The sequence below is a fragment of the Trachymyrmex cornetzi genome, unplaced genomic scaffold (assembly GCF_001594075.2).
Source record: "Trachymyrmex cornetzi isolate Tcor2-1 unplaced genomic scaffold, Tcor1.1 scaffold39, whole genome shotgun sequence".
Classification (NCBI taxonomy): Eukaryota; Metazoa; Arthropoda; class Insecta; order Hymenoptera; family Formicidae; genus Trachymyrmex; species Trachymyrmex cornetzi.
This window is the reverse complement of record NW_017298640.1, coordinates 393,864-410,310: the sequence shown is the minus strand read 5'-3', so window position 1 is coordinate 410,310 and position 16,447 is coordinate 393,864. Positions and strand designations below refer to the sequence as shown.

Sequence of the window (16,447 nt, the reverse complement as noted above, 5' to 3'; positions counted from 1 at the left end):
TGTGGCAAAAGAAAAACTGGTTAGGTTAAATAAACTCAATGACCCCGAAAGTATAATTCAAAAGCTTTCGAACGAATTTTGATTCATGACTTCTTTTCATAAGCTATAGCTACTATAGCATAAGTTATAGCTACTTGAATTTTAGACTTTCTGTAAAATTTTCAAAAAGATACATATTTACTTTTACATGATGCGTGCGTGTGTATGTGAGGGGGTGGCACCCAGTTGGACACGGCTCAATTGGACACGAGCCACTCACAGCGCTTGAGACTACAAAGCTCCTAAGCACCGGTCGCTGTGGTTGGTGGTGTCCAATCAAGATCACCCCGTGATCAATCGGGATCACCCCGAACAGCTATAACTTGATGAAAAAAGTCATACGATCATGAACCAAATTTCGCACGCGCGCGCTTAAAAACTCTTGAATTATACTTACAATAATAATAAAAATAGAAATACAATATAAGGCTTTCCAAATAAATTAACAATAAAAACGTTGATGTAATAAAGAAATGTCAATGTGAGCCGACGCCAATTGTTCGTGTGTAATTCAATGTATATATTAAAAATAAGATACAAACGTTTCAATTATATGTTTGGTATAAATCCATATCTCAATATAAAAATATGTATAATTGCTCGATCATCATGATTCGTCAAATCATAAAACTATTGTCACTATTGGAATCTTCAAATGTTATCTGTTATATTTACTGAACATACAAACAGTCGAGGACGACGAAACACGGTAAGCGAGTTAGGCATGGCGAGCAGGCGCTATGTTTTAGAGGCGCCTAACACCGCGTATCTATTGTACTGAATGAGAATGAAATATATTTTTTTCAATAAATTGGGAAACACATAAAAGTCGTGAATTATTGAACTATGCATATATATTCTTCGATTTTTGCAATCTTTTTTTCCTTACCTCTTCTTTTTTTCTTTTTTTATATCGACGCCTGAGTCGTAGAAGATGTTATATCAAGAAAAACATAAAGAAAGGTCAAGAAATGAAAAGCGGTCTATTTTGCATGAGGCGTGAAGACCGGTCTATGTCGGAACGTATACGAAGTACGGTTTACATCGAGAAAGTGAGAAAAACGGTTCAAGTCGCATGAAACTAAAGAAAAGGGTTTATAATTCTATATAGTGCAATATTAACTATTCATAAATTATACATATTTAGTTACGAAAAATTAAATAATAGATGAATAAATGAGTGCGAGAAAAAGGATTGAAAATTAAGACAATTCCCGTTCTCAGTCGTACTATTATAAAATTTATGAGAAAAAAATATTGCGCTATATAAACTCTTCTTTAATTTCGTACGACTTGAACCACGAGAAGAAAAAAAGACTTTTCTTCTCGCTTTATACTTCATATGCGTTCCGACGTAGACCGGTCTTCACACTTTACGCGAAATAAACTGCTTTTCATTAATATTTTGACAAAGACCTTTCTTATGTTTTTTTTCGATATAATACTTTCTACGGCTCAAGCGTCGATATAATATCTATCATTTGTCTTTTTAAATGATTGTTCCATGAGATTCGCGTAGAGATATACGCGTCGATGAATAGTCGAATGTACGAGGGTCGTCTGAAAAGTTTTGAGCCTAACATAGAAACAAGTAATTTTTCGGTCAAATTCAATTTTATTTTTTTCACATAGTCTCTTTTTAAGTAGATACATTTTTTCCAGCGATGCTCCCACCACTTTAATCCATTCAAATAATACTGAGCGTCTTGCTTTGCAAAATAGGCGTCTACGGATACGATGTCCTCCTCGTTAGATGAAAATTTCTGTCCTCCGAGCCAAATTTTGAACCTAGGAAACAGAAAAAAGTCGCTGGGGGCCAGATCTGGTAAATACGGTGGATGGTCAATTAATTCGAACCGCAATTCGTAAATTTTTGCCATAGCGACCGCCGAAGTGTGAGACAATGCGTTATCTTAATGGAACAGCAACTTTCTTCTTTTTCAAATGCGGTCGTTTTTTCTCAATTTCTGCCTTCAGCTTGTCAAGCAATGATGTGTAGTACGTCCCTGTTATTGCTTTACCTTTTTCAAGATAGTCGATCAACAATTCCATGACTGTCCCATAAAACAGTCGCCATCACCTTTCCCGCCGATAAAACCGTCTTCGCTTTCTTCGGAGCAGGTTCACCCTTCGCAATCCACTGTTTTGATTGTTCTTTCGTTTCAGGAGTGAAGTGGTGGACCCAAGTTTCGTCAACCGTTATTAATCGACGCAAAAAAACCGACTCGTTTCGCTTAAACCGCTCCAACAGAGCTTTAGAAATGTTCATTCGAATGCGTTTTTGATCCAGAGTGAGCAAGCGCGGCCCCCAACGCGCAGTTAACTTACGCATGTCTAATTCTTCAGTCAATATATGACAAACACGTTCTTTTGATATGCCACCAGCCTCTGCTATCTCCCTAATCTTAATTCGACAGTTGTCCATTATCATTTGATGAATTTCTTCAATGTTATCGGTGGTGATCGCAGTTGTTGGCCGTCCCGAACGCTCATCATCAGCTAAGCTGGTACGACCACGTTTAAATTCAGCTACCCATCTTTTCACGGTGGCAAATGATGAGGCAGAGTCCCCGTAAACAGCGTCCAACTCGGCTTTAATTTCCGTAGACGTATTGCCTTTCAAATGCAAGAATTTAATTATAGCACGATATTCAATTTTTTCCATTTTTACAAAATGACGACACAAAGGATTGTCAAACAAGAACTGAACGTCCAAAGTGGCCACAATTGTCACAGATATCTTTCGTAAGTATCACGATATATATTATAATACCAGAATGGCTTTGACGAGTAACGCCATTTTCATGATAAGGCTCAAAACTTTTCAGACGACCCTCGTAACTTTCTTATTTTTTTTAATTATTTAAATTAAAAAATTAAATCTAATTTTTTGAAAAATATTTAACAAATATTTTACACAAGTAGTAATTACTGTGTAAAGACATGCAATGTTTAGTGACATTTTTATTTCTAGGAGATAAATTCTTCTATTAGATACTGGATCATCATGTCGAATGTTCGAAGCAACGTAAATCTTGCACAACTATTTTTGAATCGCGAATCGCGCACATAGTTTAACGCGCTTTAAAAGTTCTAAAAATCTGAACAAAAAAAGATGCGCCTTAGTTATAAGCACGTTGTTTTCCCCAGGTACAGTCGTGTAAAAAAAAGGTTCTCAGAATGTCTGTTAGTTTTAAGCTGTAAGTTATAGGTTTGAAATTAGATAACTAATTAGAAATCCTACATATGTAGGGTACTAATTTAAAATTTGTGGGGGTGGGCCAAATACCGTAGTATCGTCCTTGCAAACAGTACATGGTCAAAAAATTCCACTAAAATAAATTCACAAGAAAATTAATAAGTCAAAATAAAACTATGTTAGTCAATTGCACTAAAAACTTACGTTGCAATAAGATTAACAATTGTCTGTTATGTAAAGATGTGAATACAGAGAGATATCATTGTAATGTGAGAAGTTAGACCGCAATAAGAATAATAAGGAAAGCTTATTACAATAGGAGAAAACTTTTGCCTTCCTTCTCACAATGTGAAATCTATTACGTTAGAATTCATTAAACATATGAAAATAAGTTAACAAGATTAAAAATCAGTAACTCGAATGATTTCAAAAATAGATTTTTCCCATATTTACAAAATATTAAAAATGTGACAGAAAATAGATCGGATGATTTGATCTTATTCCTTTCGAACAATTTATCAAAAACAATCCACAAATATTGTTGACGTGGGCGGATAAGGGAAATGTAGTCGTTATTATGGACAAAATTAATTATATTGATAAAAAATAGAAGTTTTATTAATACAGATACTTATTCTGTTGTAACACGTAATCCGATTAACAAAATTTTGAGTAATTTGAAATCTTTGTTAAAAACTTAGGAACAGCATGAATTCGTGACTGATCATACATATAATTTTCTTAACTCTACAAATGTTACATTTAGTCCAGTAGAATTAGACTCAAAAAGACCCGTTTCGCGAAAAAATTGTAAACAGGCATCTCTCTCGACAGAAATGTTCGGAAGGCTACCAGAAAAGGAATGTATATGTTTGAGACTCGTGTGGGAAATATGCGAAAAAAATTCGAATAATTGCAAAAAGCAGGTTTTTCGCTTATAAAACGAAAGCTGTCGATTGTATGGAAAGAAGTTCAATATGAAAAATGTATTCGAAATACCTACAAAATGAGATGTGGAACATTAAGATCAGTCTATTAGTTTAGTAGAAAAAAAATAAAAACCACCGGAAAAGGTCTTTTCTTCACTCGCTTTCTGTTCGTAGAGATTTAAACGCAAAGTTTTGAAATTCTCGTAAAATGTAGCCCTCGTGATGACGAACAAATCTAGACCTGAACGTAACTTAAATGTTCATTAGTTTTTGCAAAAAGCCATTTGTTCACTAAAAACTTGTCTGCGGAAAACTTAATTTCTTCATCTTTGAGCAGTCGCACAGCAATTTGCAGGAGTGCTTTTTTTTCTTCAAGAGTTGCACTATCACGTACACTTAGTAACAAAGCAATTTTTTGCAGTTAAACTATTTTAAAACGATTTTAAAAAGTGAGTATTTTTATAAAAAAATGGAATAATTCCGTTAATATGCATTATATCAAATAGCCGTGTGAAGCATTCGATAGCTGACATTTTTCTACGAATTTTAAAAAAAAAGTTACCCTCCGATTATTAGGAGCCGAGATAACCATTTTTTTTTTTTTTCAAAAAATCACTGTAGCTCTAATTTTAAGATTAAGAGTTCTTTCTGATATCAATTTGTTAAGAAAAATTTGAATTTGCTGTTAAAAAATTGTCGAAATTTTTGCTGCCAAAAAAATTTGTTTAAAACTACTGGAAAGTTGAGGAACGCGAACGAGGCAGCGCGCTGGGCGGAGTGGGGGAAACTGCTGCGCAGTATTGTGGGGCAGGCCGGGCCGCTCGGCGACTCGCGCGTACCTGATTTCGTGCGTTAAAATTTGCTAAACTTACATTTTCTCGGCAATAAATTGACGTAGAAAGATGATTTTTTTTTTATTTGGGGTAGCTCGACGAGATATACACAAATAGCTTAGCCAAATGTTTCGCAAAGTAATTCTAACCACGAAATTTTTAGCTTTTCGTTTTATGAATTTTTATTTTCTTAGTTTATATTAATAAAAAACCCCTTTTGAGTATGGAGTGCATGTCTGACTAACATTTTTGTTATTTACGTATTTTGTTTATGTAAATTTCTTTATGTTATGTAATCATTCTATTGAGAAGAACCCCAATCTGGGCCAAAACGTATAGTAAAGAGTTAATAAATTAGATGACAAATATATTTAATTATATTGCACATTAATATCTTGTTGTGGTTCTAAAGGTTTATTTCGATTTATGATCGATATCGTGAGAGCTTACATATAATATATATTATTAAAATATTTGAAGGGCCATGGAAAGTATATGTAAGTATAGGTAGGTATATGTATTGTAAAATTCTAAGAGTTGTTTGATTAATTATATAAATAGTTGTATTTAAATCTACATTTCAGTGTACACTTGAAAAATGTATATTTCGAATGTAATTGTCAATTGTTAAAATTCTACGTAGCTAAGAACAAAAAGATCTGCACAAGTCAAATTCATACAATAAAAATATTAACGCTTTTAAAATTATATTTAAAGTCGCAATGTTCTATAGAGAACATGTTTTGTATTCTTCGCTATTCTAATTTCCGTTTTTTACTTCCCCGATTTTCTTCTTTGTGCGATTCGACTGTCATAGGTTCATATTTTTTTTCATCTTCCTCTTCTTGTTGTTCTTCGAGTTCCATCGTTTATGATTCTTCTATCGCTCATTAATAATTATTTTTTCAGACTCATCAATAATTGTTTCTTGTGTAATATCAAGATCAAGATCAAGGTTATTGGCAGATTTCTGGTCTATAGGAATTTCTAAGAAATCTTCAATATTTGAGCAGGATTCGCCGTGACAATTGGCACAGAGATATGAGCAACGCAAACCATATTTCCTGCAATTGCATGTTTGTCCTTTACAACCTGTTTCACATCTGCATGTTATTTTCTTTATTAGTTCGTCAGAAATAAGCGTATCTTCTGTATATTTTGGCTGAAGACCATGAACGGATATCTTCCAGCCCCATTGCGTTGCTTCATTTTTATGTCCAAGCCATTGTTGTACTTGCAGGTATGTTCTTAAAGAATGTTCCTTAGCAGCTGCTTCGGTAGGAGGTAACGATTCTAACTTAATTGATGTTCTTAATGTTGATTTTACAAAATGTGAATAACGCAATTCATTGAGATTACCTTGTTTTTTTTTCGTACTGTACATGCGAGCAATAATTTCACAACCATTTTTGGCAATTTCCAATGGATTAGCATTTTTATCATAAAATGTTTTAGCTAAAATCTGTAATTGAGGTTTCTCAAGTAACGTCTTTATTATCTTATTTCTTCCCTGCTTGTAGAAACAAAATGTGGTATCACAACCGGTGAATGCATGTAAAAAGGCTACTAAAGATTTTAATTCAGAATATTTAAAACTATTATTGGTGTAAATTTGTTAACATATTTTTCCTCGAGTATCTCATTGTATTAGTCGATCCTTGTCAATAAATATAAAAAAATATATAAAAAATCGCAGATAACTTTTTGTCAACATGTAATAAAGCTGACTAACGCGTTCAATTAAATTTTTATTTAATTTAATTCTGTGACATATATATATATATATTTTTTTTTAACGTTTTATTTGACTCTTATATATCCTTTACAACATTATTTGAAATTTTATAATAATTAAGAGTCCTATGAATCTTTTTATTTTTATTTCTAATATTTTATGTTTATATTTATTTTTAATCATTATGTGCTCTCTATTCTTTATTATTCTTATTGCGGCCTGACTTCTCACATTACAATGATATCTCTCTTTATATTCATATCTTAATGTAACAGACCATCGCATCGTTAAGCTTATTGCATCGTAAGTTTTTAGTGCAATTGACTAACATAGTTTTATTTTGACTTATTAATTTTTTTGTGAATCATTTATTTTAGTGAAATTTTTTGAACATGTACTGTTTGTATATTCAGTAAAATATAAGACGACATTTGAAGATTTCAATAGTAATAATAGTTTTAACGATGATTTGACGATCGAACGATTATACATATTTTTATATTGATATCATGGATTTATACCAAACATATAATTTTACACTGAAAAGGATGCAATATTAGGGTTGAAACGTCTTATTTTTAATATATATATATTGGATTACACACGAACAACTGGTATCGGCTCACATTAGCATTTCCTTATTACATCAACGTTTTTATTGTTAATACTTTAAGATGTCGGTCAGTTTATTTAGAAACCAGTTTTCTTTTATTTGCAAAGAAAATGTTAAAAGTGGCTAAAAACGTCATTTTTAGCTCCTTTTATTCCGATTTACTTAAAATCTTGACGTGCTAGGCAAATTCTGCCAACGGCATCGTGTTCAGTGCGAAAAAATCTTTAGAAAACTATCGCATTTTGGAGAGGAAAAAAAAGTCAATTTTTATCGTACTGTGTAATGAGAAATCATGCCTGCGACTGTTTCAAGTTTCGTATAAACCTCCAACTCACTCATTAATTTTATTTCGGAATCTGTGTTATGTTATTCTCATTATTTCACGTGTTTTTTGTTCAACGAGGAGAATAAAATTCTCTCGTGGAGTTATATTCAGATTCCCACCCAAGTACCATTTGACATCTTGTTTAATATTCGGTGAACAACAAAGATAAAATATTTAAGTGACACTTATATGAGAATCTGAATATTAGTCCTGGAAGGGAATTCCGCTCGTTATTTATGCAAGGTAAGATCCTTTCCTAAGAAAATTTCTTCATAAAAGATGTATATAGCTTTCTGAAAAGAAGTGATTTTTATGAAAAATCCCAAAAATTTTTTTAAGTAAATCGAGTATATACACACCAATACACATAAGATTAGATATATACCATGTGCTCCTGGGTTATGCCAAGAACAGTTAAAGTTTATTTTTTCATTACTTTCGAGATCATTTCAAGATCAATGGACGCATTTTGAGAAATAAATTTTTGAAATATTTTTTTGCGTTATAATCCGAATTTTTGCAATTAAAAATAGGGTAAACTCGGGTATGATGGCCATAGTTTTTTAAAATGCAAAAAACATACATTTATTCTTGTTACTTTTTAACAATATTTGGGATATTACTTTCACTGAAGCTTAAAGTAACAAATATTATCGAAATTAAAGAGAAAATACTTAACAGAACTTTAATTTTATCAAAATATGCATTGGCCATCTTATCTGATTTTTAGGGAAAAGATGATCATGATATTAAGAAAGATAGCCATAGTATTTATAAATAAATAGTGAAAATAAAAGTATTAATTATAGGTCACATTGCAATTTACGTACCTTTATTGTGTATGTAATGTTGATTATGGCAGTTTAACTGTAATTTATTAGACATTATAACAGCATTCTTAGCAGACACGTGTAAAATTTTGCAGATAGTCGGAAGAAAAAATATTAGATAATATTTATAATATTGTTATTTTGAACAATGTACTCATATATGAACTACTGTAAATATTGATTATCTTTAAGAATGACTATAAAAATGCACTATTTATCAATTATTGGAGAAATTATGGCCTATGGCCATCTTTTCCGTATGGCCATAATACCCTAGTTTATCCTACATGTTACATTATGTTTAAAAAATATAACATCTGGTCTGAATTTTTCGATCAGAATCGGAAGATAAAAAATATCATCATTCGATAAAGTGCACCCGATTTATTTATAAGAACTTTTAGGATTTTTCATAAAAAAAAACTTTTTTCCATTTCAACGAAGTGTACACAGGTCTGAGATACCCTCTATATTTATTATTCTTATTTTATGATAAAACTTTGTAAACACATTTTATAAGTTACTATGTCATTATTAATTACATCTTATTCGTTCACTATCAATTACGTTTTATTTCAAAGCTTTTGTAAATTTTTTATGAGCTGTACATTCCATTTATGAGTAATCGTCCTCTATGGACATAGAGTAAAAATACAAAAGTTAAGGAGGTTCGCCTATTACTGTAAAAATAAAAAATGCAACTGAAATTAATTGTCATTACAGCGAATCCGTATCATATGCAATATTAGTGTAATGAATTGTGGATACTATTTATGTGCTATATTCTTAGTAAATTATTAGTAGAATTTTGAGTTGTAGGGGCATAATCTCTCCGATACTACAAAGTTTTCTTTCGAGTTTTGGTATAAATAATAACATTTCAAAAAGATTGAATGAATTAATTAACTTCACTTCAAGATTCATAAAGAATAACAAAACTATCATTTTCACAAAAGTGGATAAGGGGAATTTGACTGTGGCCTTGAACAAGAATGACTATACTTCGGAAGTCATGAAAATGTTAAATGATCCTGAGACGTATATTAAAATTTCAAGAGATAAATACCGATCAATACTCTAGTCAAAAAGACCAGGGAATTATTGGTGGGTTGGAAAAGAAATGAGTTTATTTCTGATTTGACATATAAAAGATTATTGTGCACGGAAGGCATTCTTCCTAGAGTTTATGCCCTTCCTAAAGTACATAAGCCGGATTGTCCTTTCAAAGTTATCACATTCTCTTTAAATAGCCCACTCTACTCTTTGTTGGTTTTTTTACATATATTAATTTCAAAAAGAACACCGAAACCGGCTAGCCATCATATAGATAATAGCTTCCAATTGGTCCAAAAATTACAGGGCATGTTTTTGAATAATGATATGATCCTTATCTCTCTAGATGTGATTTCGTTGTTCACAAACATTCCTTTGGATTTAGCAAAGAAATGTATAGCTAATAGATGGGAATACATAGGTAGAACTACTTTAATTCCCAAAGATGAATTTTTACGTGCAATTGATTTTGTTTTAGAGTCAGCTTATTTTAGTTTTAATGGGGAATTTTTTAAACAAAAAGAAGGTACTCCAATGGGTTCATCTCTTTCACCGATATTTGCAGATCTGGTAATGGAAGATTTGGAGGTAGATATTTTAAAATCACTTGACTTTCCTATTGCTTTCTATTTTAGATATATTGACGACATTCTCATGGCATTACCTCTTAACAAAGTTGACAAGATCTTAGAAATTTTTAATTCCTGGCATCATAAATTACAGTTGACTATAGAAGTGGGGGGAAGTAGAATTAATTTTTTGGACTTGACGATTATTGCTAATGAGGAAAGAGTTTTAGAGTTTGACTGGTTCCATAAACCTACACCTTTTCGGGACACTATTTAAATTATCTTTCTGCACACCCATTGTCACAGAAGAAGGGTGTGATAACGGGAATGGTTGACAGAACTTTTTTACTCTCAAATCCTAAGTATCATTATAAAAACCTGAAGTTTGTAATTAATGAAGTAACGTTTCCAATCCTGCAGTAATGATATATTTAATTTTGATGGCAATAAAACTGCTTCAACACATGTCACACATTATAATTATAATATTAAAATATACTAAGATTTTAAGATAATAAAGCAATGTGGAAACGATATCGTATTCAGCGTTCAAAAAACTACGAAAAACAATTACCTTCGTTCATGTGCGTTTTTTTTTTTGTTGAACAGTGTTATCATTATCTCGACACATGTGTGTATGCTTACCGTCGCTCAAGACTTCGTATGCTTCCGAGATTTCCTTGAATCTTTTATTCGCCTCTTCCAAATTATCCGGATTCTTGTCCGGATGCCATTTTAATGCCAGCTTTCTATACCTGTGGAACGAAAATATGCCGGATATTACGTTAGCGAAGCTTGTCAAAAATACGACTGGGTGATCATTTCACAAGATTTCAAAACTTAGTTTAAATCGTTTACAACGCCATACTCCTGAGAGAAGATAGATGGATGAAGAATCGATGAACGGATTAAACTTACGCCTTTTTGATGTCAGCGCTAGTAGCGGTCCGCTGTACTTCGAGCACCTTATAGTAATCGACCATCGTTCAACACGTTCGAGGATGAATCAGGATCTAGGAAACCACCTGTCGGACAATATGAGAGAATCAATAGAAGTCAATAATTAAATTCCGCGGGATCGATTCCAACACAATAATGATAGAGATATACGATAAAAAGTCCAATGTTGATATCGTCGCTAACAACGTCATGCTTCCTTAAGCTCCCCGTAACAGTGAGACGTAATAGTGATTCTCACACTGCGACGATCTTTAACGTGTCGACGTAACGTGTTTATGAAGAGACTCTGTGAGTTGATCGGTCAGCGTGCAAAGATGTGTGTGTGTGTGTGTGTGTGTGTGTGTGTGTGTGTGTGTGTATATATATATACACGATGACACGTGGATGTCAATTAACGATTGAAATCAAGCGCAGATAGGAATATGCACATACAACGACGAAATCTCGCTAACAAACTAAAGGCGAGTAAACCCGAAGACGAAATGACTAAAGTTAGCTGAGCCGATCATCGAAAAATAATTGGAAATATGAAGGTGGAAGTCAGATATAATAGCAAGATTTGCGCTAACATCAAATCACTACTTCTTGACTCTCTCGACGTTCACTGTCACAATTCGAATCTGACTTTACTTCGGCTCATTTCGAACAAATCGATCAAAATGATTAAATCAAAATAATAAGAATCTAATTGACGCAGATAATTAAAATTTAAATGTACAAAGGACACAATGAACCAAACACGACGTTAATGTTTTGTTTTTAAAACAAACTGTATATTTCTCCCAACCGTTTCAGTTTTCACAAAACCATCTTCAATGGATAAGTCACTTACAAATTAGTCATAATTAAATTCAATGTGAAAGACAGTATCATAAAAGATTAACATCTGAGATGGTCCACGTAATTAAACAAGAAAAAACCTAAATAAACATGATACAGAGTTACTGTCTGACACATACCTACCCATCCTTAACACATTATCTCTTATCTAAGTTCCATCATTTTGCCTTCCTCGTTGTTTTTAAATAACCTGTTTCGCCTCTCCTTGTTCCTTTCTCTCATCTTTCAATTATAACAATTGACGCATGCTTTGATGTTATGAGCTGCGTTCAGCAGAAAATACTAATCAGTGAGCGCTCACAGTGATTCTTTAATACGATTGGTTCCTACATTTAGATCTAGCGAAGATCTAAAGACGAGAACCAATCATATTAAACAATCATACTAATCGTTCACTGATCAGTTTTTTTCTGTTGAACGCAACCAATGTTCCTTCAAATGTCATTATTCCTTCTACAGTCTCGCTCTAATGGACAATAGTTATACTGGTTTCCTTCACAACATATGACAAGGTAAGATTCCTATAAGATTTATTATTCTACTTGTTATATGTGCTTGATCCTATTTTGTATTTCCAGTATTATTTTCATTCTAATCTTGGTCGTACAACATGAGGTATTCTTACAGACTGACGACTGAATTTCATGTACATTACTCATGATATATCCAGAAGACAGGCTTTGATTGTATGCAACTATATTGCGGCGTTCGACTGAAGATTGAATTTAATTATGATTAATCTGAAAATGATTTATCCATTAAAGATAGTCTTGTAAAAACCGAAATATTTGAGGGAATTGGGAAATACTTGTTTGTTTTTTAAAGAATTAAATCAAACTGAAATTGGAAACGGAAAAAAGGATCGGGTATGCGTGTCTCTTAAAAATTTTTCGCAGCGTTCACTGCTACTTCGACTGTCACTACTTTTGCTCTCGCGATAACTGGCTCTCTGCCAAATAGAATCACGTACGTACATACATACATATACTTTTTGTTGGAAAGCAGATCCTCAGCGATGATACGGTCCACTGTCTAGTTGGGTCTTAAGTGCTTGTATAATTATATATAAATTTGTATACTACGTATGTAGTCCTTTAAACTGCGAGCCAAAATAATTATTAAGATAGTTCTAAAATGCTTATGAGCTTATCGAATTATTAAATTGCTAATCATTTTAACTTGTGATATTACTGCGATTGTTTAATGGAGTTTACGTTTCAAGACCGAAAAATTATTTCGGCACGCAGTTTAAAGGACTACATACGTAGTGTACAAAATGTCCTTAAATTATGACATCACTCATCCTGAGTAGGTAGAGTGGACTAAACTGAGTCGAAAAGTCCTCTACTATTTTGCAATATTCGTAATAGTTAACGAGATATTAATTACTAAAAATCACTAAATATAGATCTTCAATAATTTTTTACTCAAATACTATCAACTTTACAGAAAAACAGTAAGAGATAAAAATTATTTATTTTTTTCTCATACAGTTCTGAGAATTTTTTCAGAATCTGCTGCAGAATGGGTGATACCGTAATTTAAGATCACGTAGTATATAAATTTACATAGAATTACAATATATATAAATACTTAAGATCCAGCTAAACCATTAAAAGTATTGATCTTCTATTGGTTTGTTTTTAACAATGGAAAAATTAGTAGTTTTCAATCAAGTTTTGTGAAATATCATTATTATAACTTTGGATTAATTATGTTAATAGATTGATTATTTTTGTGAGAAAGCGCGAAGAACCATAATTTATTTCAAGAATTCGTTTATAAATTCGTAGAAATTAGCTGTGCCAAATACTTCACACGACTATTTAATACAATGCATATTAACAGAATTATTCCATTTATTTATAAGAAAAATAGATATTCACTTCTCAAAACCGTTTTAAAATAGTTTAATTGCAAAAAATTGTTTCGTTACTAAGTGTATGTAATAGTGTAACTCTTGAAGAAAAAAATTATCCCTATACTTTGCTGTGAGAGATTGCTCAAAAATGTAAAAATTAAATTTTCCGCAGACAGATTTTTTGTGAACAAATATCTTTTTGGAAAAACTAATAAAAATTTCAGGCTGAAACAGTGGATTTTTTCATAACGAAAACTACGTTTTACGAAAATGTCAAAGCTTTGCGCTCAAATTTCGATGACCAGAGAGCGAATGGAAAAAAAATTTTTTTTGATAATCTATTTTTTTCAATTTGTCTAATAAACTGACCTTAACATTTTACATCTCGTTTTGTAGGTATTTCGAATATCTACATATTTCATACTGAACTTTTTTCCATACAATCAATATCTTTCGTTCTATAAGCGAAAAACCTGCTTTTTGCAACTATCCGAATTTCTTTTGCATATTTCTCACACGAGTTACGAGTCATAAACATGTAGTACATTTCGGCGCATAGTTCAAACAGCTACATATTTAATATATTATATAAATTCACATTATTTAAAAGCATTAAAGATCCAGCTTTGACCGGTTCTAGTTTATCGATTGTGTTCTCACATATAGGGGAGACCGGGTCTCGTTGGCACAAGAGGTAAGTTGGCATTGCGTTCCGTTTATGTATTTGTGGCGAAAGAAACAATGGAAGAGTTACTGCAAAATATTTCTTTTATAACATAGATACTTTTCCTTAAGTTTCATTTAAGTCAAATAAGTATTGTAATAAAAAAAGAGAAAAATCTAATTCACGGGAAATCACGTAGATTTTTGAGCTTTTCAATATTTCGTATTAATGTTTCTCAGCTTGAGAAAATAAATCTAAATAACGTATTATTAGTTAAAAAAAAAGTTTTCGTTACTATATGACATGTTATTTTGAGTAATAACAGTAATTTGTTATAATAAAATCATTAAAATCAAATGTATGTAGAGATGGGGTACGTTGACTTATATTTGACGCATCTGACGCAAGGTCAGCATAGATTAGCATGCTGTGCTGTTACCGTTCGCGCGTGAGACGCGTCGTGACATGTACTACCGTATATAAATATGCATGTGATAAAAGCAGAAAATGGTAAGTACTTTGTATATATTTCTTATGAGAAAACGAATATAGTAATGTAGTTGTTGTTACGATAATTACAATGAATATAACCTACTTATTTTTACGGTTAGATTTGTTCTTTCTATACATTGAATTGTCTTAATATCTGAGCATGTTTCATATTTTTGAGTGCTTTCTATTTAGCAACACAAATCAACATAAATATTATACTGTCTTCTTTGGCAGTTAACCTCAATGAGTAACAAAGACATTTAGTGTTGACTGTTTGTATATATGGGTAACTTAACCCGTGACATGTACCAATTTACCCCACTATCGGGGCAAGCTGGCTGCAATGTAGCGTGTTCGTATTTCACTTACTACAAAGAAACTATACACTATACAGGATCGTTCCTAACATGAAAATGTAGAAAAAGGTTCTTTCTATCATATTAGCATAATTTAATCAATCATTTAAAGGATTTAATACTTAAAACTGTGAAAGCTGTGCCAACGAGACTCGGTCTCCCCTACGGTCTAAAATAAGATTCGTATTGTAAATATTTTTTCATTAAATACTTTTTGAGTTATACGAAATATATTGAAAATTATAATACCGCTAATATTACATTACCCTAGATGTCTGGCCGATGGTTAAAAACCTCTTGAATGTTATTTAGGATGATTTGGCTAACATTAATGTACATACTTATTGTTTCCTTTATTTTCATTTTTACGTAAAAACAAGAATTAGAGAAACACTCTCCAATGGCCTTGATCTTGTCAAATGTTATGAAGGTCATGATCCTGAACAACATTTAAAAGGTTTAGGGGCCACGACACAGATTTTTGCGTAACGCATAGTGTATAAGAGAATCAATCAGAGTTCTTTTCCGTGAAGTGGAAGGAAAGGAAAGATTCAGATTGGTTGATTCTTTTATGCGTTATATGTTGTGCTTTATGCATTATGCTTGTGACCCTTAGCCATCGGTCGGATACCTGGAGTAATGCTATATATAAATGTCGGCAGTACTATAACTTTCAAACTGTATAACTTGAAAAGTATTTAATGAAAAAATATTTTATTAGTCTTTTGAAAAGCTCTCGAGGTAAGCTACGAGAATATGCAACATAAAGTAGGTCTCAAAAAATTCTATGTGTCCTTACTTTGACAACGCCACCAAAGTTCAAACCAATAATATTTCATGTTCCCCTTGAAGTCACAAAACTTTTGTATGAAACGTTTTTTTTTTAAATGCTTTGTTTTCGAAATAAAAATATAGATATAATACTATATGTAACGCTTTATTTTGAACACCAGGATACACACACACACACACACGCACACATGTATATACATATATACAGGGTGTAACAGAGCGACCGTATCATCAGGTTAATTTTTTGAAAAATATATTGGAACCTTGAATAAGTTCTCGCTGATTTTTCGTGAAAGTAATACTTTATTTTTAAAAAGTCGTAAAAAACATGTCACTGAAAGTATTGTCCATCGCTAG

General features: G+C 32.1%; 1 protein-coding gene across 2 annotated transcripts in view; it reads right to left on the bottom strand.

Annotated features, from left to right (window-relative positions):
* LOC108763982 (dnaJ homolog subfamily B member 6) overlaps positions 1 to 16,447 on the bottom strand; it is a 56,663-nt gene that overhangs the window by 22,073 nt on the left and 18,143 nt on the right. For both annotated transcript variants that reach the window (XM_018511959.1, XM_018511960.1), the window contains exons 2-3: positions 11,044 to 11,150; positions 10,771 to 10,880 (exon numbers count right to left, since the gene is read on the bottom strand). In XM_018511959.1, the coding sequence (XP_018367461.1) occupies positions 10,771 to 10,880; positions 11,044 to 11,108 (175 nt within the window). In that variant the 5' untranslated portion in view covers positions 11,109 to 11,150. The remainder of the gene's footprint in view (positions 1 to 10,770; positions 10,881 to 11,043; positions 11,151 to 16,447) is intronic.